The sequence below is a fragment of the Gekko japonicus genome, unplaced genomic scaffold, assembly GCF_001447785.1.
Source record: "Gekko japonicus isolate JY-2015 unplaced genomic scaffold, Gekko_japonicus_V1.1 scaffold2513, whole genome shotgun sequence".
Taxonomy (NCBI): domain Eukaryota; kingdom Metazoa; phylum Chordata; class Lepidosauria; order Squamata; family Gekkonidae; genus Gekko; species Gekko japonicus.
Genome location: NW_015164270.1, coordinates 120,167 through 143,855, shown reverse-complemented (window position 1 = coordinate 143,855; position 23,689 = coordinate 120,167). Strand labels below are relative to the sequence as shown.

Sequence of the window (23,689 nt, the reverse complement as noted above, 5' to 3'; positions counted from 1 at the left end):
CCATTCTGAAGCTCTCTTACAATGCCATCCTAAGCAGAATGACACCCTTGCAGCTCATTGACCTCAAAGGATTGTATTAGTGTCTGAAAAGCTTTTTCATCCCTTTTCTTCCTTTTCTGTTACCTCTTACAAGAAGTCCAAAGCCTAACACTATTTAAGTAAGCAAACTTACCATCTCCTTGGATAGTAGACTGCTTGATGGGGGGGGGGGCTAATTTACTCCCCTACTGCTTGTGAATCTCATTTACTATCTGGGAATTTGTTTTTGTCCTGGCCTGTTCCCTTTCAAGGGCTACAGGATTTCCCCCCACCTTTTTTTTTTTAAAAAAAGGACTTAAACATTGGATGCTGTGAGAAAGATCTTTTGCATTGGCTGAGCTGCTACATCAAACCAGAGCTTCTCATAAGAGCTTCTTTGCTCATTAACAAAGATAAACAGTATAAACTTAAAAGAGATTCATCCCAAGTCAATGATGCTCTGAGGCTGTAGACAGAAAGGAGACGGGGTGGGGTGGGTGGGAAGTGCCTAAGTTGAACACAATGGTATTCAGTGCCTTAATGCCAAAAGAACTAAAAAGCTTGCACTCTGTATTGTGCCATTCTAGTTGGTCTTAACTTGCATGGGTTTTGTTTTGGGGGGGTGTTGCTTTGGGCTAATGAAGGTATCTGCAACCTCTTCCTAACGTGCCTTACTTTGTCTTTATTTCTCTAACTTTTATTTCTGAAATAGTTTCAGAGGGTAATGGTGTTGGTCTGCCATAACTTTGAGTCCAGTAGCATGATTATCTGACAAAAGGAGTTTTGACTCTCGAAAGCTTATACCCTAAAAACCTTGTCAGTCTGTAAGGTGCTACTGGACTCAAATCTAGTTATTTCTGAGTATTTTCAACAATAGCATATGTTTGCATTATTTTCATTGAATGTCAGGGCATGGAATGTGAAATAGGTATAGATTTTTTGGCTGAATCTCATGCTGCTATCTGCCAGTTTTTGACAATCCATGGGAGACAGACCTACTGGATTAGACGTACTCTTGACAACTGTGATGGACCCGATGCTCTGGGGAAGCCGGCAAGCAAACCAAGAAAGCAGAAGTTCTCCCCTTCTCTTGTCTCCATGAACTAGTGTTCAGTGACACACTGCCTTTGAACATGGAGGTTTTGTTTAGCCACTGTGGCTAATAGACTTTAATGGACATACTCAACTTTTTGGTCTCATTTTAAAACCATCTAACCTACTGTCTGTCACCTTGCAATTACTGCATGCTGTGAACGCTGGGTTGGATACAGTAAGTAAAGGTAAAGGTTCCCTTGCTCGAAAGCCAGTCGAATCCGACTCTAGGGTTGCGGTGCTCATCTCCGTTTCAAAGCCGAAGAGCCAGTGCTGTCCGAAGACGTTTCCGTGGTCATGTGGCCGGCATGACTAAACACCAAGGTGCACGGAACGCTGCTACCTTCCCACCGAAGTGGTACCTATTTATCTACTTGCAATTTCTTGCTTTCGAACTGCTAGGTTGGCAGGAGCTGGAACTAGAGACGGGAGCTCACTCCATCATGCGGCACCCGGGTCTCGAACTGCTGAACTACTGACCTTCCACAGCCTGCAGTTCAGCGTCTTAACCACCTGAGCCACTGCAGCTCCTGTATGGATACAGTATCACCATACAATTATGGCATTTCCTTCTCTAAACTGTGGGTTGGATACAGTGTCTCTGTTCTACTAATAGTGGAGCGGCAGCCTCAATAGCCCAGTGCTTGGGTGGGAGACCACTGAGGAGGACGGGGTTGCTATGCAGGGGAAGGCGATGGCAAACGATTTCCGCTTGACTCTTGCCTGGAGCTCCCCATGCATTTTTATTTATTTATTTATTTAACCTTAGATTTACTATACCGCCCTAACCCCCGAAGGGGTCTCTGGGCAGTTCACATTATGCTGTTCTAAGAACTGCTGTACCTATCTAGGGCCACATCTGAATTTGGGGTGGGACTTCCTACCGGCACCCTGGTGGAATATGCACTCCTTCTATTTTTCTTCTGGCTCGGCTCGGCTTGATGTTCCTCGGCTGTCCTCGGCTGCTGGCGTGGCGTCCCTTCCGGCTTCCGATCCTTCATTCTCTGGCAACCACAGCAGCCACGACAGCTTTTCCCTCGGCTCTCCCTTGGCGCACGGCTTCCTGACGCTTCGGCCGGCTACGTCCGTCAGGCCCCGCCTTCTGCCTCCGTGTCATTCGTTGAGCGCCTCCAGGGTCGTGCCGCTGCTGCTTGATGCTTGATGTCTTCCTCTGCCACCAGGGATCGCTCTGCTTCGCACCGCCTCTTAGCTCCGCCAGCACGCCGCCGCCGCCTGCCGCCAGTGTTCCCTCTAAGCTGAGTTAGTGTGAGCTAGCTCACATTTTTTTAGCCTCCGCTCACACATTTTTGCCTTAGCTCAGGAAGGATGGCTCCAGAGCAAACTAATTTATGCAGCAGCCAAATCGCTCGCTCACAACTTTAAGGCCAGTAGCTCACAAAGTAGAATTCTTGCTCACAGGACTCCACACCTTAGAGGGAACATTGCCTGCTGCCCGTCATTCTCTGCTCCGCCATCGTCCTCCACATCACCATCCTCACACCGCTGTCTGCACAACCACCATGCCTCTTTTATCGTCAGAGGTGGGTGCCCCCTGCCCGTCTAAGGGCAGGTACCCATTCGTCTACTCGCCGTAGTTGTTAATTGGCTTTCGACCCGCTGGGTTGGCGGGAGTCTTCATGGGGGTCTTCATGAGTCAGTTGCAACTGGAAGGCACTTCCTTCTTCTTCAGTGGTAGAGACTTCCCCAGGAGGAAAAACTATACTACACCAGAGGAAGGCTTCTCCGTTAGCGGAACAGAACCTTTATATCCAGCCCTTTGTCTTGTAGGCTTCACTGTTAGGGCTGGATCTAAAGAGTCCATTTCACTGTGTGTCATAGAAGGAAGTACATTCTGTCCTGTGCGGTGATCTAGGCAAAAGGTAAGACAGAGAGAACTTCTGATTCCTCTCAGCTGTGGTCAGCTTTGGATACTAGTCACAGGAGTACTGAAATATTAGTCATGGATATGGCACAGTGGTTCCAGCAGGGCACAGAAATGCACTCTATGGCAAGTGGGATAACAGGGTGCCTACAGCTGTCTTACTTCCTGATCGTGTTTTAAAACTTCCTTATGACTGAACGGCCTATATATGTAGATAGGAGATGCTGTTCAAGAGAATGAAAGCAGCTGTTAAAACCTTTTATGACCAGTCTTCATGTGGATGGTTTATGTGCAGCTGGATAGGAAACACTGTGCCCACACCCCCATGTTATTTTTTTATTTTTTTTTAAAGGTACAGCAAGGTAACAAAACAGGCTTTGGCTCCAATTTTGTTTGACTTTCTTATTTGTATAGTTCAGTTGAAACTCCTGGTGAGTGATCTTGTTAATTCTTTTCTTAGCGTGGATTAGATATTAAGGCATACTTTTGCCCAGATAGGTCCCAGTGTTCAGTTCTCTTGGTGCATTTGCTTAAGGAAAACAGGGGAGACTACGTTAAAAGCACAATAGTTATCTTTTTAAAAAAGGGGTTGTAAAGGGAAATGTGTACATATTAGAATAATGCTTGCTTTTACTACATCTTTTGTCTTTAAGCTTTAAAGGAAGAGATGGCTTAATGGAATCACTTTCCAAGGTCCCCCCCCCCCCAAAAAAAAAGTATTCTAATGCTCCTTTAATTTGTGATGGGGAAAATCAGGGAGAGATTGCTGACATAGAATCTTGGGCCAGAAAGAAAAGCTGCTGAGTTTGTTTACAGTTCAGAGGCAACATTTTTCCAATGAGTTGGGTGTGGAATTTGGAATGCAAATTCCAGATCATTCTGGGACTTGGGAAGAGTCATCACCACCACCTAGCCTGAGTTGGATCATCTATTTTTTTTTTAAAAAGGAAGTGAGATACCCGTCTACCACAGAGGTGAACAACTGACATCACAGACAAACTGAAATGAGCTAGGATGCTCTTGACTCACATTTTCCCTCCCCTTCTCTGCTGTGTAGAGACTGATGAATGAGCCTCAGTTTGTCATGTTGCCCAGGTTGAACAAAGGAATACCCTGCGGTTTGTTCCATAGCCTGCAGACCAGGATTCTAAACCATGGTTTAGCCTTGACTTGCAGGTAACAAAATGTCTCACAGGTTTGTTGTTTCACCCCGTTTGGATAATGCTGCAGCCTCCACATGATAAGGGAAAGGAGGCAGGGGGTGATGTGCAAGCTTGAGAGCCAGTGTGGTGTAGTGGTTAGAGCAGGGGTCCCCAACACAGTCTGTTGGCACCATGATGCGCATAGACACCTTTTATTTATTTATTTATTTTTCGTACTTATACCCCGCCCTCCCCAGTGGGCTCAGGGCGGCTTACAGAGGCAAGAACAACTTGCCATGGTAAAACAATATATACATAACAATTTAAAACATATGCTACATATTAAAATCTAATAACAAAGTGCTCAGTGCCATTCATAATCTAAAGATGGCGGATCGAATGTCCAAAGTCCCACGAAGACGGCAGAAGGATTCTTCCATAGTAGGTGTTTAATCGGGACCTCAGGGCGGTGGTGGTATAGTAGGGGCGGCGGCTCCTACTCGAAAGCCTGGTGGAAGAGCTCTGTCTTGCAGGCCCTGTGGAACTGCATAAGATCCCACAGGGCCCTGATCTCCTCCGGGAGCTCATTCCACCAGGTAGGAGCCGCCACCGAAAAAGCCCTGGTCCTCGTGGCGGCTAGTTTGACATCCTTAGGGCCCGGGATGACTAATAAATTTTGGGCTCCTGACCGTAGTGCTTTTGGGGGAACATACGGGGAAAGGCGGTCCTTCAGGTAGGTTGGACCCTGGCCATGTAGGGCTTTATAGGTAACGACCAGCACTTTGAAGCGAATCCAGTACGCTATTGGCAATCAGTGCAGCGCTTTCAGCGCAGGCTCCACATGGTCCCTTCTGGAGAGACCCATTAACAGCCTGGCCGCAGCATTCTGCACCAGTTGCAGCCTCCGGATTTGCGACAGAGGCAGCCCCATGTAGAGAGCGTTGCAGTAGTCTAACCTTGAGGTGACCGTCGCGTGGATCACTGTGGCCAGGTCATCACGGTCAAGGTAGGGGACCAACTGCCGTGCCCGCCTAAGATGGAAGAAGGCGGACTTGACAGTGGCTGCCACCTGGGCCTCCATCGTTAGAGTGGAGTCCAGGAGCACCCCCAAACTCCAAACCCCAGACGCTGGCACCAAAGGTACCCCATCGAAGGTCGGGAGAGGGAGCCCCAACCCCGCCCCGCTCCGACTCAGGCCCAGGACCTCCATCTTCGTCGGGTTTAGTTTCAATCGGCTCAGCCGGAGCCAACCAGCCACAGCTTCAAATGCCCGATGAAGGTCATCGGGACTCGAGTTCGACCAGCCACCCAGCATCAGATAGAGCTGGGTGTCATCTGCATACTGATGACACCCAAGCCCATAACTCCGGGCAATCTGGGCAAGGGGGCGCATATAGATATTAAATAGCATCGGGGACAACATTCTGGGCAAGGGGGCGCATATAGATATTAAATAGCATCGGGGACAACTACCAAGTTTTTTTAGGAAAGGGGCAGGGCCAGGTAGGACTTTTGCCTAGCAGAGTTTCTGATTGACCACTGGAGATTTTATTGGCTTTTTTTTTAATATTGCTTTGGCAACAGCTGTAACCACAGCACAAGGATCAGCACTGTGTTACTGAAGTTAAGATGTGGCAATAGTTTTGTGGCTGGCTCTGCCTCCTGCAGCAGCTGTTTTGTTGCTGCGCCCACTGTGCCGTGTCAGAATTCCAAATATGCCCTCAGGCTCAAAGAGGTTGGGGACCTCTGGGTTAGAGTGTCAGACTAGGACCTGGCAGACCCAGGTTTGAATCCCCACTCTGCCATGGAAGCTTGCTGGGTGACCACAAGGGTGATCACAAGGTTGTTGTGAGGATAAACATGGAAGAGAAGAGATCAATGTACGCTACTTCGGGTCCTCATTGGAAAGAAAGGCAGGGTATAAATGAATAAATAAATAAATGAGGCCAACCAAGCTCATTCTTTTGCAAATAAGTGTTGGTTTGTGATGTCTGAATGTAACTAAAGAAGAGCCTCACTTGTCGGCGTCACCCAGCATTCTGTTTCCAACAGGGGCTAGCCAGATCTTTCTGTGATGGGCACGTGCAGGGCAATAAGGCAAGAGCCCCCTCTCCTTAGCATTTGGCATTTAGAGAGAGTTTGTCACTGAGTAAGGAAGTTCTGTTTAGCTATCCAAATTGACAGCATGTGTCCTTTCAGGATTCACCAACTGAATTGGTGATAGATCAAAATGGGTAGCCAGTTTGGTGTAGTGGTTAATCTGGGAGAACCGGGTTTGATTCTCCACTCCTCCACTTGCACCTGGCTGGATGACCTTGGGCAAGCCATAGTTCTGATAAGAGCTGTTCTTGAAAAGCAGTTTCTGTCAGAGCTCTCTCAGCCCCACTTACCTCACAGGGTGTCTGTTGTGGGGAGGGGAAGGGAAAGGAGTTTGTAAGCCGCTCTGAGACACCTTTGGGTAGTGAAGGGCGGGGTAAAAATCCAATCTCCTCTGTAGCAGTAGAAAATAGCAAGAGATACCAGATACCTGAGTCACTGAAGCAGTGTCTCACAAAAGGTCATCCCTGCCACATATTTTGTTAGTCTTTAAAGGTTCTACTGGACTCTTGCTCTTTTCTACTGAATTGATGACGGGAAGGATGATAATAGAGAATTGACCTATGAACCTTTGCTCCACCTGAGGGTTCCAAAGTAAATTTAGATTGAAAAGTGCTATGAGCAATGCATAAAAAACTTAGTTTAAATATTTGCTTCTGCAGACTTGTTTCCAGACTAGAATGTGGAAACCAAAAGCCAGGTTATGAGATTGGCAAACACACGTGACGGACTTTAGACTGTAGCTGGAAGATTTCATGTTTGAATGCCTTATATTAAAATACTAACTCCTTAAATATATAAGAGCACCATGACCAGTGTTCCCTCTAAGCTGAGTTAGTGTGAGCTAGCTCACACTAACTCAGCTTAGAGGGAACATTGACCATGACTGGGGGAAAGTTAGTTTGAACAGGAGTGATCCAGAACCAGACGCACCCTGTGTGTTGACCGACCCATTTTGTTTGGCATTTGGATTCCATGCAAATAGCCCAGTAAATATTGATCTCAAAAAACATACTTAGGCAAATAAACAAAAGTTATCTCTGACTCTGGATGAAGTACAGAGCCCTTTTCAGACATTACAGGTATGTGTACCAGGAGCCCAACAACGGTGCCTATTAGGAGCGCACAGTATCCGTGGTGCTCTCAGTATGCATAGTTGTCATGTTGTCTGGCATTGCATATACAGCTGTACATCCACTTTACATGCGCTGAATTTGTATGTGCATGCAAAATGCAAACATCAGCCTTGTTTTGACAACATGGTGACCACGCATATCCAGGGGCTCTATGTACGATTGTCTGATTCCCGGTACACGTGAAAATAGTGTCTGAAAAGGGGCTGTAGATAGGGAAGTACAAGTGGGGGGCTGCTATACTTGCAGGGAGGGAATCCCATCTCTCCCCCCCCCTGCTTCCTCGCCAGGCCCAGTGCAGCCCTTGGGTTCCCCGGCAGTCGCCAGGCTCTCTGCCTCCCCCCCCCAACCTGGAGTTGCTCCATATGGGCTCATGGAGGCTTCCTTTCTCGCTCCCTGTTCTCAGTGGTTTGCCCAGAGCTGCTCCATGTGGGCTTGCAGAGGCTTCCTTTCCCTCCTCCATGTTCTCGGCGGCTCAGCCAGAGCTGCTCTGGGTGGGGTCGCAGAGGCTTCCTTTCCCCCACTCTCAGTGGCTCGCTCAAATCTGTTCCAGGTGGGCTCGCCCTCACCGAGGCTTCCCTGATCCTCTCAGACCCGGCATGGTTCATGGTTTGCGCTGCTGGAAAAGTCCAAGAAAAATGGAATGCTCCTGTTTCCAGTTTCAGTTCAGTTTCCGTGAACTGAATGTCTACCTTAATGGCTCCTGACTTACACACAACCATACACCCAAGTACCTTGGCATTACCCGGGATAGGACCTTGAGCTACAAACACCATCTTATTAATGTAGCAGTGAAAATACGCCTGTGAAACAACATTCTTCAAAAACTGTGTGGTACAACTTGGGGTGCATCTGCTACAACACTTAAATGCTCAGCTTTGGGGTTGGCGTATAGTACTGCAGAATATGGTGCTTCAATGTGGCTCAACAGCTCCCATGTTTACAATCTTGATGTCCAACTCAGTACAACAATGAGAACCATCAGAGGATGTATTAAATCCACTCCAACCTATTGGCTACCCACATTGTGCCACATTGCTCCCCCACATCTCCGAAGACAAGATGCTCTTCATGAATATAGAAAGATCATTGAAAACAGAGAGTTGCCCATCCACAAAGACATGGCTGACATAGGCCTATGCAGGCTACTATCTCGATGCCCAGCAATAAGATCTGCACAAATTCAGCAATCACAACATTTCAATCTAAGTAATGAATGAATGATGAAATCAGTTCCACCCAATATCGATAACCTGATAAATATCAACAAGAGGACCTTGCCATGTAAAGTATGGAAGCCAGCTAATAGGCTTTGGCAGTTGTGCAGACATCTTGTTTAAATGGAACAAAATATCAGGTCCCGAATGTGAATGTGGTGCAGCCCGCTAAACTGTTTTCCATCTGTCTCAGGAGTGTGAGCATTGTGCTTTCCAGGGAGATGTGATGGAGCTCTTTGAACTCTTCCCAGCTGTGATTGGGTGTATTGAAAATTTAGATATTAGTATTTAGGGGGATTGCCCAATTGGTCTGCTTGGTTGTATCAACTTGGTTATGTATTTTATATTATATTATTATATGCTTCCTGTGTGTAACTCTGCCATACAATAAATAAATAAATAAATAGTAAATAATGTGCTGTGGCTGGCAGCATGCTCCTGGGCCCCACTGCCACCAGGCCCAGCGGGGCTCCCAGCTTCACCACTACCGCTGAACCCATTACAGCTCTCCTGTATTACCAACGAATGCTGGAGTTAAATGTATTTCCTGTGCTTGCAAAGAGAACACTACTTTACTTTTGGGAAAATTACCCCCCCCCCCCAAGTATAGTTTTTTAAGATTTTTCTGCAAACCTAGGAGGTGTCCTAAGTTGCTAGAAAAATCTTTTGCAAAAGAACACTTTTTTTATTTTGGGAAAATTTCCCCCCCCCCCCAAGTATAGTTTTTTAAGATTTTTCTGCAAACCTAGGAGGTGTCCTAAGTTGCTAGAAAAATCTCTTTAGCCTCCGTGTGGCCCTGATCTGCAGATGTAAATATCTGCAGATGGTGGCCAAATGTGGCCAATAGTGTATAAAGCATAGATCAGGGGTGTCAAACATGCGGCCCGGGGCCCAGATCAGGCCCCCAGAGGGCTTCCATCAGGCCCACAGTGGCCACGCCCCCAACGTCGGTAGTGTCTGACGTCACTTCCGGTGATGTCGCGGCGGCGCGCGCGCACACATGCGGACTGCTCCCGGACGGGACGCGGACTCCCCCGCCGGTGAGTGAAAATTATTTGGCAACCCTATCCTAGACTCAGAACTCTGAGCATGAGATTTCTGTGGTAAATGTCAATAAATCAAAAGTACGTTTGCAGCTTACAGAGCTAATGTTTTAAGCATGTTTTTATTTTAAGTAAAAAAAAATCTTTGTGTTTGTGTCCTTTATAAAGTCTATATCTCTGAAATTACATTTTATGACACACATGGCCTGGCCCAACAAGGTCTCATTTATGTCAGTTCTGGCCTTCATAACAAATGAGTTTGACACCGCTGCCGTAGAGAATAGGACTCTCATTCTTGAAACAGTAACGCCATTGTGGTGGTTAACTTTATTTTGGTTGGGTGGCTGTCAAAATCTTTTCTTTGTAAGTTTTGTAACTGACAATAAGGAAATAATGTTGTCTTATCCCCTAGTTGAGTACACTGTAAAGATCTTTGTTCCCAAGTCATTGCTAAGATCTCTTTTTTAAAAAAAACCAGGGTGTGTTTCAAGCAGTTTTGTTCCCTGGTTTTATAAGTTATAGGTCATAAGTCTGAAATAGAACTATCTTGTGGTAGTTCAGTAGTCATATATACTCGGGGCTTATTGTGCCAGAATAGGTATAGCCAGGGGTCATTTCCTACAGGAGCGCACAGGAGCAGAGCTCCAGCAGTAAAGAGCCCAGGGGGCGGGCACATGCAACAAGCCCCGCCCCCTGCTCCCAGCAGCCCTCAGTCACAGCAAGAAGCAGCCAGGTAAGCTGCAGAACCCCCATCCCCCAGTCCAAAACAGCCCAGTGGCACCTTTAAGACCAAGTTTTATTCAGGTACAAGCTCTCCTTCCTCTGTGAGGACAGATCTGTACATCCCCCCCCAAAATAGCTAGCAATCCAAAACAGTTCAGTGGAGCCTGAGCGGTGGGTGTTGCTTTCGCCTTCTGACACACTTCCGGTGATGTCAGGGGGTGTGACACATGCAAATAAGTTATGCTAATGAGCTCTTGCACCTCTTTTTCTACGAAATGACCCCTGGGTATAGCCATTCAGACTCTTCAGAAAAAGATCCTCTCAATGGATGATCAATTAGCGATCAAGTATTTTTAAAATGTTAGCCTTTTAAAAAAGAAGTACTTTTAATCCATCCTAATGTTAATTCTAAAAACAAATAGTTACTATTGTTATGACACAAATTAAATTTTTTTAAGTGACCCATTCCAACCTTTAACAAAGGTAGGTAAGGTTTCTATAAATATGAGCCAATCCATGAACTGATCTTCTCTTTGGCCTTTTTCTGGGAATGTCACAGTCAGACTACATGCTCAAAAAAAAAGAAGAAGCAAATTAACCTTCCCTTTAAATGATTTTTGCAAGCAGGCACTGCGCACGGCATGCCGGAACTCCAAGCAGTGAATTTGCCACTTGGAGTTCAGGCATGGGCAGCTCCTGCTTGCAAAACACTATTTGAAGGGAAGGTTCCCTCCAGCTGATTGGCAGGCCACGTGCTCCCAGCGACCAGCTGGAGGGCCCTTTAAATCTCCCGGGAGGGGAGGGAGAGGGGTGGTTGGTGGTGGTGGTTGTTAGGGTGGGGCTTCTCCCTGCTGGCCAAGAGCCTGCAAAATCGGGGGATCCCCGCCCCCACCTGCGGACTGGCAAACCTAAAGAACCTGCAATGACTGGTGGAAATATAGGGCATTGAAACCTATTGGTGCAGTCCTCTAGTGGTGAGATCGATCCTCACTCTACTGGTTGATCAGTGCGTCTCTTGCACTGCTTGCTGACCATTCCTTTCCCTTTTCTGCTGCCCTTGGAATGCAGTGTTAAGAACCTTTCCCAACTGTTTCCAGAGGGGAGGAAATGGAGAATTATTGAATTCTAATTTGGCCTAACAGCTAGCAATTAACCCCCCCCCCATGTATTTAGTTCAATTTAGATTAGTAAATATGCAAATAAATGTCTTTATTGACTGCTAAGAGTACTGTTAAAAGCCTATTTTTTTCCCCTACTGAGACTTAAAGCAGCCCTTAGGGACAGTTATTTAGTGGGGGAACATAGTTAAACCTTTCCCCTTTGAACTCCCACTTTAACTGTTTCCCCCTTGCCTTCCTGCTTTTGTGACACAGCTCACGTTCCAGTTGCAAAACTCCAGCAAGGTTGCCTGAAACTCTCGTCAGTCCTGCCAGAAACAGCAAAACCAGTTTACCCTTTAACTAAGTGGGGAAGTGTTTCCTTCCCTTCCTCCTTTCATATTGCGGTGGTGGTGGTGGGGAGACTCTGTGGTTCCTGGCATTATCCTCATAAATGATTATACAGGGAGGTCAGCTTTAAGACCCTTTAATGCCATGCCTTTAAATATTTACGTACAGGAAGCACATGCAAAAGGCAAGTTGTAAGAATCTGCTTCTGTTTGCACATGATCACTCTGGATCCCAAGCTTTTTACTGAGTGGGTCACCAATAGGATTACTCTCCCCTTCTCAGAACTCCCAGCTTGTTTCAATCCACGACAGACTGAAAGGGCGAGGGGATTAAATCATTTGCCAGAGGTAACTTGGAAGGGATTCTTAAGCAAGCCTGGTTAATCCTTCGAAAGGCTGACCTGCTGAATTGATACAGGACTTTTATGGGCCATGTTGCAGCTATCACAAATACCTTTGAGTTTTACAGTGCCATTTTAAGCAGAGTTACACCCTTCGAAGCTCATTGGCTTCAATGGATTTAGAAGGTTATAACTGCTTAGGATGTATGGCAGCTGTTCTATAGTTGGGCACTTTAAAAAAATGGTGAACTGTTCGTTTTCATAGCTTGTTCTACCTGTGCCCATAGCTCACCTCAGCATTACTTAACCCAGAATGCTTCCACTGAATGCAAGAACAAATTCCCTTGCTGGATGAGACCAAGGTCTGTGTGGTGTGGCGGTCTTTTTGCCAGCCAGACCTTTCTGTTTCCCTCCCAAGCTTTTGACTGTTGTTAGCCATGACCACTAAATGGAACCTCTGTGTTCAGAAGCATTCTACCCCAAACTCATAAGTTCCATTTAGCTGTCACGCCAAATAGCCATTGATATATCTATCCTCTGTGAATTTTTTTTTTGGGGGGGAGCAATTTTAGCATGTGGCCATCATTGCATTTTGTGGTAGTAAATTACATTTCCTTTTGTCACTCTTTACCGCCAATCAGCTTCACTGGACCATGATATTTCTAGTATGCTGGAAATTCTCCAGAGGAAAAGTAGGCAAAGGAGTTATTGAAAAGCCTATGTGTACAACGGTTCCCTTGGGAGTATTTACTGCGTCAGCTGTTTGTTTGTACTGGTGGAAGTACCAGAGTTCCACATTGGGTGGAGCTGAATGTCTCATTTTTGCCATTGAGGCGCACCCAGTTTCAACTCTGCATCACCTTCTTCTGATTTAATATTTGTCGTGGCTTATCGGTTGGAATGCCTCATAGCCGCTGGCGATATTAAATGCAAACAATCTGTCGAGTGGTTGAGTAATTGGGACTTGGCTTTACATCACATTTACATCAATTCCATTTCTCTTTTTTAAAAATCTGATTCTGCCAACCATTTAAAAGTGAGACTTCGTGCAACTGGATGAAAATGTCTGGCTCCTGCTTCCTGGGGCTATGACGTACAGGTTTGCCCTATTTGATAATAGGTTTATGGTTCGTCACAGTTTATTTTTTAGATTAGTATATTGGCAGCGCTATTTTATTGTCCATAATCAGATTGTACTGTTAACTGCTTAGAGAGCATTGGCCAGAAGCAGTCCATAAATCTGAGTAGCAGATCCTTACATACTAACAGTATCTCTAAGTGAAATCAAATGCACATCCTCCTTTTTTTTTTTTGAAACCCCCGAAAGGGTAATTTTATTATTTTTTCATAAGACTACATAACTACAACAGAAAATAAAGGGAGGGACTACAACTAGGGATAAAGAAAAGATGCCCACACCAACTAAAAACCCAAGAGTAGGGAATCATATCCGTGTTAAAGTACATGTTAGTAAATACATGTTAGTATAACATTATACTTGTGAGTTGTTTTTTTTAACTACTGCTTCAATATTAGTAGGTTTAGTATTTTGAGAACACTTCTTGAGCATCTTCTTATCTTCATAGGGCCATTTTCAGAGTCCTTCTGCCCTGTTTTCTCTCTCTAAAATTATACACAGTTTTACTTGCTCCCACTCCCACTTCACCAACAGAGTCCTCATCCATTCCAGATTTAACAGAGTCACTCGATTTTGTTTCTTCATCCTTTAGTTCTTCTTCTGATCCCAGCTGCCGTCTCAGAAATTCCTTCGCTTTAAAGATGGAGTCGATCTTCTCTGTTCTGTCGTTAATTTTAAAGATGACACCTTCAGGACTCCCCCACCGATATTGTATTCCATTTGTTTGAAGAAATGAGATTAATTTCTTGTAGCTCTTCCTCTTTTGACGAATTTCAAATGAAATGTCTTTTAGAGTCTTAATAATTGTATTCCCAAATTTCAATGGATTTGCCGAAGTTGCCTTCAATATGACATCTCTGGTCTGTCTTCTTGCAAACTTGACCACAATCTCCCCAGGTAGGCTGTTTTTTTAAAAATATAATTAGAGTATGCCCGATAGGCAGACTCTATATCTTTTACTATTTCTTCCTCTGATAAGCCTGTTGCTGGGGCGATAATCTCTCCCAAAGTGTTCTTTAGATCTTCTTTCTCCTTTTCAGGCACTCCCTGGAATCTGAGAATCAAATTGGCTTTCTCCATTTGCAGCTGTAAAAGACAATTTTCCTTCATTTTTTGTTTTACTTCCGCATCTTTCACTCTTTTCTTCATCTTTTTGCTTTGTGTCCAACTCAGTTGTGTCCATTCTCAGTTGCATGCTCCACTTTTCTGTCTCTGCCAGCTGGCGTTGCTGCGAGGCGAAGTTTTGATTTAACGTGGCCAGTTGCTGGTTAATACGACCGAGCTGCTCCAGTACCGGTTTTAGCATATCCGCCAACGTCTTCATGATGTCTGCTCCCTCTTCCGGTCTTGGACTCTGGCTGCCTTTCGGTTTTATCTTCACTCGTGCAGCCGCCATGTTCTCTCTTTGTTTACAATTTAAAACCTCTGTGCCAGAGCTCGAAGGACTCATCTTTCCGCTAAAGCCGCTCAAGTAAGTCTCTCAAAATGTAATGCTGTTTCTCTCCCCTCTTCCCCCCTTCGGTTCGTTGATCTACTCAGGAGGTGTCCCTCCTTGCGCTCCACTTTCCTACAGCCCCCCCTTCATTTTTTAAAAAATAGTCCATTTAATTCACACTCACGTTCATTGTTGGTCATATCTGACCTCGCTCTCTTTCCTTGCTATTCTACTTGATTCCCTGCACTTGTCCCAGTTAGATTGGCTTGTACCCGGGAGTCCCCCCAAGGGCGGAGGGAAGCCTCTATTCTTCGGCATCAAGCCATCGAAGAGGCTAACCCTCGAGAGCCCTCTGGCCAGGAGCCCATCACAAGGACACGGGGGTGCCACTTGAGGTGGCACCCCTCCTAGCCATAGGTGTGCTAGTCGCCTCCTCGAGCTCTGAGGAGAGCAACCGCCATCGCCGATCCACCCGCCAGAAATCTTCCACATCCTCACTCCTTGAAGATCCATTAGGTGTATTTATTTGTATGCATTTCTGGTATACCTGGCTATTGCAATAAATAAATAATAATAAATAATAAATAAATATTGCAGTAAATAAATAATACAGGTAAGAGGACCTGTATTATTAACTCACACCACTGAAATTTGTTGCCCTTCTCCAAATGCTGACACAACTCTATGGGTTAGGGTTGCCAACCTGCTGGGGCCTGGGGATCACCAGGGGTTAGAACTGATCTCTAGACTACAAAGATTGGTTCTCCTGGAGAAAACTGCTGCTTTGGAGGGGGTTAAAAGTAACATCTAAGCAGGGCTGGCAGTGACCAAGCAAGAACTTTCTTTGTCAACTACTGATTAGTGGAAGTGATACTTTGAAATCTTACACAAACAGGTTCTCCCAATGGCTTGGGGGAGCATCTAAAACATTAAACAAAGAGTTGCACTGACATAGGCTTATTCACTGCACAGAGATTTGGGGGGCAGAGCTGGGGAAGGGAGTGATCTCAGTGTGGTATAATGCCATAGAGCGGGGTAGCCAGCCTGATAAAGACAAACTGCTCATGAAGTGACAGAACTCTTCCGGAGTCAGGTTAAGACTTCAGGTGGAAAACTGTATTGCTAAATGATTTCCCCACATATTACGAGTCTCCACGCAGATAGAAAACTAGGTGTCAGGGAGAAAGCTACTACTAGACTTAGCTCCTTTCCTGCCATCCTAATTATCTGTGTGTCCCCCGCCTGCTGGTTCATGAAGGAATGTTCATATATCAAATCCCCCACTTGTCTTATGAAGAGTATAGACTGGGTGATTCTCGCCCATCTGTGCCTTCCCCATTCAAAGGATGACAGACTTGGACAGCTCGAATGCATCTGAAAGCAATATCTCCTGTGCGTTGTGCTAGAAAACTGTGATTCTTCTTGGGGACAGTTCAGAGGGTCAAGGAGCTGAAGTGTTCAAATACACCAGGTATTGCCCAGATTAGATTTTACTTTCTCTCCAAGATGTAGGGAGGGGTCAAAAATGATCCTAGGACTCACTCGGTTGAGATTTCTTCCCTGGAAACAAAGAATGAAATAGGTTCACAGGTTTGAATTTCAGGTCTTGTTTGTAGTTGGTTTCAGAGTGAAACACATCTGTAACTGGAGATAGATGAATGGTGACATGGAATTCAAGCGGTTTGGCAAAACAGGATGCTTCCTGGAGGTATAACTGCTCAAGTAGCAGAGCTGCTTTATAGGCTTCAAGGTCTTATTCCATCACCAAAAGGTCTTATTCCATCACTGTGCCACCAAAGAGCCAGTGTGGTGTAGAGGTTAGAGTGTCAGATTAGGACCCAGGTTTGAATCCTTACTCTGCCATGGAAGCTTGCTGGGTGACCCTAGGCCAGTCACTCTCTTTCAGCCTAACCTACCTCACCAGGAACACCCCCCCCCCCGGAACAGCATGGAGTGGGAGATTTCCAGCAGGAAGGGTAGAATAGGCAACAGTCATCCCCTTTTCTGTTCATGGAAACTTTTATCCAGGGCTTTTTTTGTAGGAAAAGCCCAGCAGGAACTCATTAGCATAATAGGCCTCACCCAACAACAGAAACTCATTAGCATAATAGGCCACACCCAACAATAGAAACTCATTAGCATATCCAGCCACACCCCTGACAGCATAGCTCATTAGCAAATTAGGCCACACCCCACTTTACCAGAAGTGTGGTCATCCAGCCACACCCACCTTTTGCTTGTTATTCTGTTTACCTTGTCTGTTGTCAAAACCTAGGGCTTTTTTTGTAGCAGGAACTCCTTTGCATGTTAGGCCACACACACCTAATGTAGCCAATCCTAATGAGTTTCTGCTGTTGGGTGTGGCCTACTATGCTAATGAGTTCCTGCTGGGCGTGGCCAACTTGGGAGCCAGCCGGAACTCCGTTGCTGTGTGTTCCTACCCCAAAATAGCCCTGCTTTTATCTCTAACTTTTCTCCCCACCAGCCATGATGTACTAGAGTTTTTAAAAATGCTGTGTGTTACAGGTATGCAGAAATATTTCCTAAGCACCCCTCCCCCAGAGAGATTCTTTTAGGTAACTGTGATCTCTGCCCATGTACTGTTCTTGAACAAATATAAGAATTAGCTGCCTGTATTTTATCAGGGTTGAAGCTTAGCCTGGCATTATTATAGAGTTTCCTCTAGTTAAGCAGGGGATGAAAACAAGAATGGCCACACCAGTAGGCAGAAAAAATGTAGAAAAACAGGTACAAGGTGGAAAATTTTTTTTAGTACTTGTGGATCCCTACGCATTTTGCAGTTCACTTTGTCAGGGGATCGTTTTTCACTTTCCATCTTGAGCAGTAAGAGCCACAAGTACTAAATATTTTTTGTTCACCTTGTACCTGTTTTTCTACATTTTTAAAGCAGGGGTTGAGCCACAGCTCCATAGAAGAACACCTGTGTTGCATGCAGAAGGTCCTAGGTTCAATCCCTGGCATCTCCAGGTAAACAAACAGGTAGCAGGTGTTTGAGATCCTGGAGAGCTGCTGGTGCTTGGCTAGATATAGACCAGTGGCCTCAGTGACTAGATAGACCAGTGGAAAGGCTGCTTCATTCAACTATTTTACATTTACTGTGTAGTGATAAAGATAGTTGAGCTCCTTATCCATCCATGAGAGGGTCCTCCCCCCTCAATTTTATCAGTAGCTACAAAAATGGAAGTGCTTCTGTGCTTATAGTAGCACCGGAATGCGTTCTGGCTTTCTTTGTGAAACCGCAAACCTGGATGCAAGCAAGACTATTACAAAGTCTGGATTAGACAAACAGAATGTTGACGAGAAACATTTCCCTGTATGGGCAGTTCAGTTCTCAACCATCCCCATATCCAGGGCTGGGAAAAAAATATTTTGAATTCCTCTTTACCAGCATCCAATCTTTTGAAGTACATCTTCTGGACAAATATATCAAAAACTACTAGGGGCTGGCCTAAGATGTACAGAGACTCTGGAGGCAAGACTAACCAGTCAGTGTAAGTAAACACTAAAAGGAGTCTTGTAGCATTTTAAAGACTATTAGATTTATTGTGACAGAAGCTTGTGTGAACTAGAGCTGACTTCCTCAGATGCATGAATTATGACATCAGTTGCCAAATATATATACATAATGGCCTAGGAAAAAAATAGTAAACAGTAGGTCAAAAGGCAATAAAAAAGCAAGAGGTACAGTCCATGACGTTTCTATGCAAGTCCCAATTGTATAATACAGGGACCATTAATGGTGGCAGTAATGCATATTAGATTAGAGGGACTCATCTGCATGACTTGCAGTGTTATAAATGACAGTAGAAATTCCATAAGTGTACATCAAAAGGTGATTTAACAAAATGCGGTGGATCCTGAAACAATTCAGGATGTTGTGCTCCTAATCAGGGATCACCTTAAAGATAATGGTGTCGATCCTGGCTGCCACACAGGGAAGGCACACATTTTCTCATATTTCTCTATGTTCCTACAGCCCCTTCCCAACCCCAGAAAACATCATTAGTGGTCATGGGCTAGAGGGAGAAGCAGATGAAATCGACCCTTTTCCTCAGTGGAATTACGTTAGCACAAAAGGATGGGAGGAATGATTTCACCCCTTTGTGCTTCCTCACTGCACCCCCACCCCAATCCGTGCAGCTGTTTTTCTAGACAGGGCCCATAAGCCAAGGAATGATCTTTCTATGGGTTAGATGGGGCTGCAATAACAGGGAAGAATGCAGGAGGTCTCGGGGTTTTGTGAACAGAGTAATATGACCTGTGTCCCTCATATTACAATAATTATTTTTTTTTAAGAATGGTGTAATACATAATTACAATTATAATTACTTGCAGAATAGTTATTAATAAAAGAGTAATTTATGGGCACCTCTCAGAGGTTAAGATTGCAGGACATTTTAGATGTCTCCCCAGAATTAGGAGCTGTGGGGTTTTGAGAATCTGCTCCATCTGCTTAAAAGATGTTTTGGTCATCTGCTAAATAATATGTTTTTGTATTCCAGGGATGTAACCCTCTTGCAGAGACGGGACGGAGCAAACTGCAAAATCAAAGAGCCGTCCTGAATCAACAGATATTGAAGGCGGTGAGGATGAGAGCTGGCGCTGAAAACCTTCTCCGGTATGTTCCCACGATTTTCCTTCTCCTCTCTCTGGGGCAACAAAATGCAGCCTTTGTTCTTTCAAACAGGAGCAGCCGCCAATTCTCAGCCAGCTGTCCAATTGCTCCCATATGTTGCTGAGTGGTAGAGGGAAATGTTGGGCAAAGTGTTATGTAATATTTTTTTTCATGGTCCGTCTCTCAGAAATCCATGTTTGTCCTCTGCCTCTTGCATATGCTTTTATCTGAAGTTAGTATAGGTCCTGATTCCTAAAACGTCCTTACTAAGAGGGCTTAGACAGGAAACTAATAAACAATTTTAAAAGTAGAAAACAGAAATGTTACACATTGTTCTTGGAGATAGCAACTGAAAATGTCTACATATTTCATCTGAGTTTCAAAGGCAGCCATTTTTAAGTGGACTTTGATTTCTCTCTTCTTGTTCCACAAAGGCATAATATGTACTTCTTGCCCAGTAGGGAGGTTTTACACAAAAGCAGTAAGATGGGCATGCATGTTTGTTACCACCTTTCTAACAAAAGCCACCAGGAACCTTATTTCTGAACAGCCGATGCAGTGGTAGACTTGACCTCTGTGGTAACTGTGCTCCTCAGACTGTGATGGAATTAGAACCTGTACCCCTAGTGTTGTAAGTCAGTCTGTGCTCAGCGACAGCACAGATTATGCAGACAAAGAGCTACCTGCAGCTGGCCCTCAGCCAGTAATTGAACAACCGGCTGCAGCTGGCTCTGAGCCAGGAGGAGAGCAACAAGAGATCAGGTTACCGGCTGAGCAGAAGTCACAGCCTACAGCTGAAACCCTGAAACTGAGCCAATGCCTTGTAGCTCCGAAGCAGTAAACAAGGCTTACCCTCAGCCCACCTAGCTCACCCACACCCCTGTAGCGCCAATGCTGTCAGAGGTGAGCTGAGTTGCAGGAAAGGAGAAAGAGTGCGAGACCTATGGCCCGTTGTCAGCTGTCAACTGATGAGATGGATGAATAGTTTCAGGATGACTGCTAAGGAATTGGCTGGGAGTATAGTTTGTTAAGATTCAGCTATAAAATCAGCCAGGAGAAACAGCAGTTTTGTGGATGCAACAAGTACACTGCTACTGAACCACTGACCTTGCTGTTACTGGGACTACTGGAACCTTGACCCTTGGACTGGACCTGACTATTAGCTTTTCTGGAACCCCTGACCCTGGACTAGATTTGGACTTGCTGCCTGAATCCCTTGACCCTAGACTGGACTTGGCATACTTGTTCTCTGGAAACCCTGATTTTTGGACTGGATCCTGGTTCCTCTCTGCAAACTGCCCTGCTGGACCCCAGGCCCTGCCTCCTGGGGGCTGCATCAGTACACCTAGGGAGGGGCTATGGCTCAGTGGTAGCAAAGAAGGTCCCAGGTTCAATTCCTATCATCTCCATTTCAAGGATCTCTTTCTGTTCCTTTTACCTGGAGAGCCGGTGCTGTTCAGAACTAGATCAGTGGTCTGACTCTGTATAAGCTTCATATATTTATATCTCTTAGTTATTTTGTCTACCTCGACTAAAATATATATCCAGGTGTTTGGCCCCGTTACTGTCTGAAAGCCTCTCTGCATTCCTTCTTGACATTCCTTCTTGGTAACAGACCAAGTCAGCTCTGGAACAAGAGTTTTCATATCAGTTCTTAAAGGTGGAAAAATCTTAGAAATGTAGAGAATGCCAGCAAAGGAGCTCTAGAGACTCCATATGGAATAAATGGACTGTTCTCAAAACACTCACAAAGGTGTGTATCATTTCTTTTGCCAGCGCAACAACCAACAACAAAATAAGAGACCAGGTGCTTCTGGAACTGAGTTATGTAAACTCTGACCTACAGATCCTGAAAGAAGAGTTAGAAGGACTGAACATCTCGGTCGAGGTCTATCAGAATACTGAGTAAGTGGGAAAGATGAGATATGGCCTTTTTGATCCTGTCTATCAGAATACTGAGTAAGTGGGAAATATGAGATATGGCCTTTTTGATCCTGTCTGTCTGCCACCTGGAAATAAAAGGTTGAGAGAAAAACACATCTCTAAATGAACAAAAGTCCTGGAAAAGGAGCAGGATAACTGCTGAAAAAAGTTCACTCTGCCTGTTGATTAGATGGGGTATTTACCTTCCTCTTTGGGAAAGGTATTAATAATAATTAATTCGGATACTTAATCCCCAGGTTGCCTTCTAGGGGGTGGTTTGAATGGGGAGCAATGGAGAAAGCGAAGGCCAAAGTCTTCCTTCATGTTAATCTGTTTAAAGCCAGCAGACAAAATGGAGAGCTGGTTTGTGCTGGAACATTTAATGCCGGGCCTCAGGCAAATGTAAACACCTCAGATAGATGTAAATCTCATTCAATAGTGTTCCTTCCTCCAATAAATAAATCTCACCCTGGAGAACAAATTTTAATTTGGCTTCTCTTAAACCCTTGTTCTGAACACAAGCAGCTGAGGTAAAATTGGCACAGTTCATGGCCAGAGGGTTTGTGTGGAGTTGGCTAAATGTGCCACCTAGCTGTCGCTACTGAATGACGACCAAAGGGTGGGTGAGGCCTCTCTCGTTGCTGGAATTGGCTATTTGGCAGTGATGGGCCAGTGTTAAGTGGTACAGACACCAGGCCTGAAGAATGGCTAGCAGTCTCCAGCAGGGCTGCTAACCTCCAGGTGGGGCCTGGAGATCTCCAGACCACAGAGATCAGTCTCCCTTGGAGAAAATGGCTGCTTTGGAGGGCAGACTCTATGGCATTATAGCCCACTGAGGTCCCTCCCCTTCCGAAGCCAGAGTTGGCAACCCTAGTGGCCAGTGGGGGACAGAGATCATTGGCTGGCTGGCTGACTCCCCATCTCCAGTTACAGCATTTTTACCACAAAGCCGTGCACCCTTCCCACCAGGTTGCTTGCAGAGAAGGAAATAGAACCGATTGAAAAAGCAAATAACTCATTCTGAGAGGAAGAAATGCTGGAAACATAATAGCTGCTGAACAGTCATTACATAACAGCTGGAGACTGTGGAGTAGAATAACCAGCCCGTCACACATTGATGCCTTCCAAGTGCACTCTTAGTAGCTTGGCTTTTTAAAGAAAATACGGTGTCACTTTCTCTGTTCATACAGGCTTGGGCTGCATCCACAGACCAGTGGATATTCACTGCCATTTATTTATTTAAGTATATTTTAATCCTGCTTTTCTGCCCAGTGAGGACCCAAAGCAGCTTACAAAACATATATCTTAAACAAATCTACAATGCAATATATAAAACAAACAGAAAGTAAACAAGACATCCTAGGCTGACATCTGTTAGGTCAATGCAACTGGCCAAGGCCACAGGCTGTAGTCCACAAGCTAAGAGGACTTCTGCTTGTGACCCTGGCCACACTGGAGCTATAATAAATACCTTGAGTAACTGCATCCTGGATTGCTAACCCTTCACTGACAGACAGCAGACCCAGGGAAACAGATGAGTCCTCTTCTTTTAGGGGCCCTCTTCTTTTAGGGATAGGATGGTCATTCTGTTTATTGAAAAAGCTGCCATTGATTCTTTTTCCCTGCCAGTATTCACTCAGGCTGTCTTCTGAGTGAAACATGCATAGGAGAGGGAAAAATGGAACAAGGCACTGTGCCCTGCGGTCTCCGGTTCCATCTTGGTGCTATAGCAGTCATTTGCAACTGGATATTCCTGTGTAAACAAATCTAACCCAATTGCGAATGATTGCTATAGTACAATAGCCAGAGATGTGTGGATACACACTTGGTTTTCTGTTATCTTTGGCATATGGACCTCTTCCTTAATCAATAGTCTTGGTAGGCTGCTGGCCCAGCCTTTTACCGTTGGTTCAGGGACATGTTGTAAAGGCTTATGTGCCCTGCCAATCAGAAAAGAGAAGGTTATTATTCTCTCCCCCCATGAGGCTGGCATTTCAGAGGGTCACAATGAGAGACTGAATTCCACTCTACATTCATCATCGGATCTGGCAGGAATGTTGGTGCCCATGGAAATTGTGCACAAACCTGGCAACTTAATAAAGATGGATCATGGGGGAATGCTTTAAGTCAACAAGCGAAGGGTTTGTTTTAATGTCCTGGCTAATGCCAGAGGTTTTTTTGGCCTTTTCTATCTCCTTGAAAGTGGCTGGCTTTTGCAGTGACAGTGATGGACTTGTTCCAGGTGGGCAACCATGTTGGTCTGAAGCAATAGAACAAAGTTAGAGTCCAGCGGCACCTTTAAGACCAACACAGTTTTATTCAAGGTATGAGCTTTTGTGTGCACGCACACTTCCTCAGAGACATTGAAATGGAAGTTAACTGTTCACACACACACACACACACACACACACACACACACAGA

At 45.1% G+C, this 23,689-nt stretch overlaps 1 protein-coding gene across 1 annotated transcript in view; it reads left to right on the top strand.

Moving 5' to 3' along the window:
- RHPN2 (rhophilin, Rho GTPase binding protein 2) overlaps positions 1-23,689 on the top strand; it is a 62,131-nt gene that overhangs the window by 6,439 nt on the left and 32,003 nt on the right. Inside the window, exons 2-3 of the mRNA XM_015408738.1 lie at positions 19,232-19,347; positions 21,121-21,249. Coding sequence (XP_015264224.1) covers positions 19,232-19,347; positions 21,121-21,249 — 245 coding nt within the window. The remainder of the gene's footprint in view (positions 1-19,231; positions 19,348-21,120; positions 21,250-23,689) is intronic.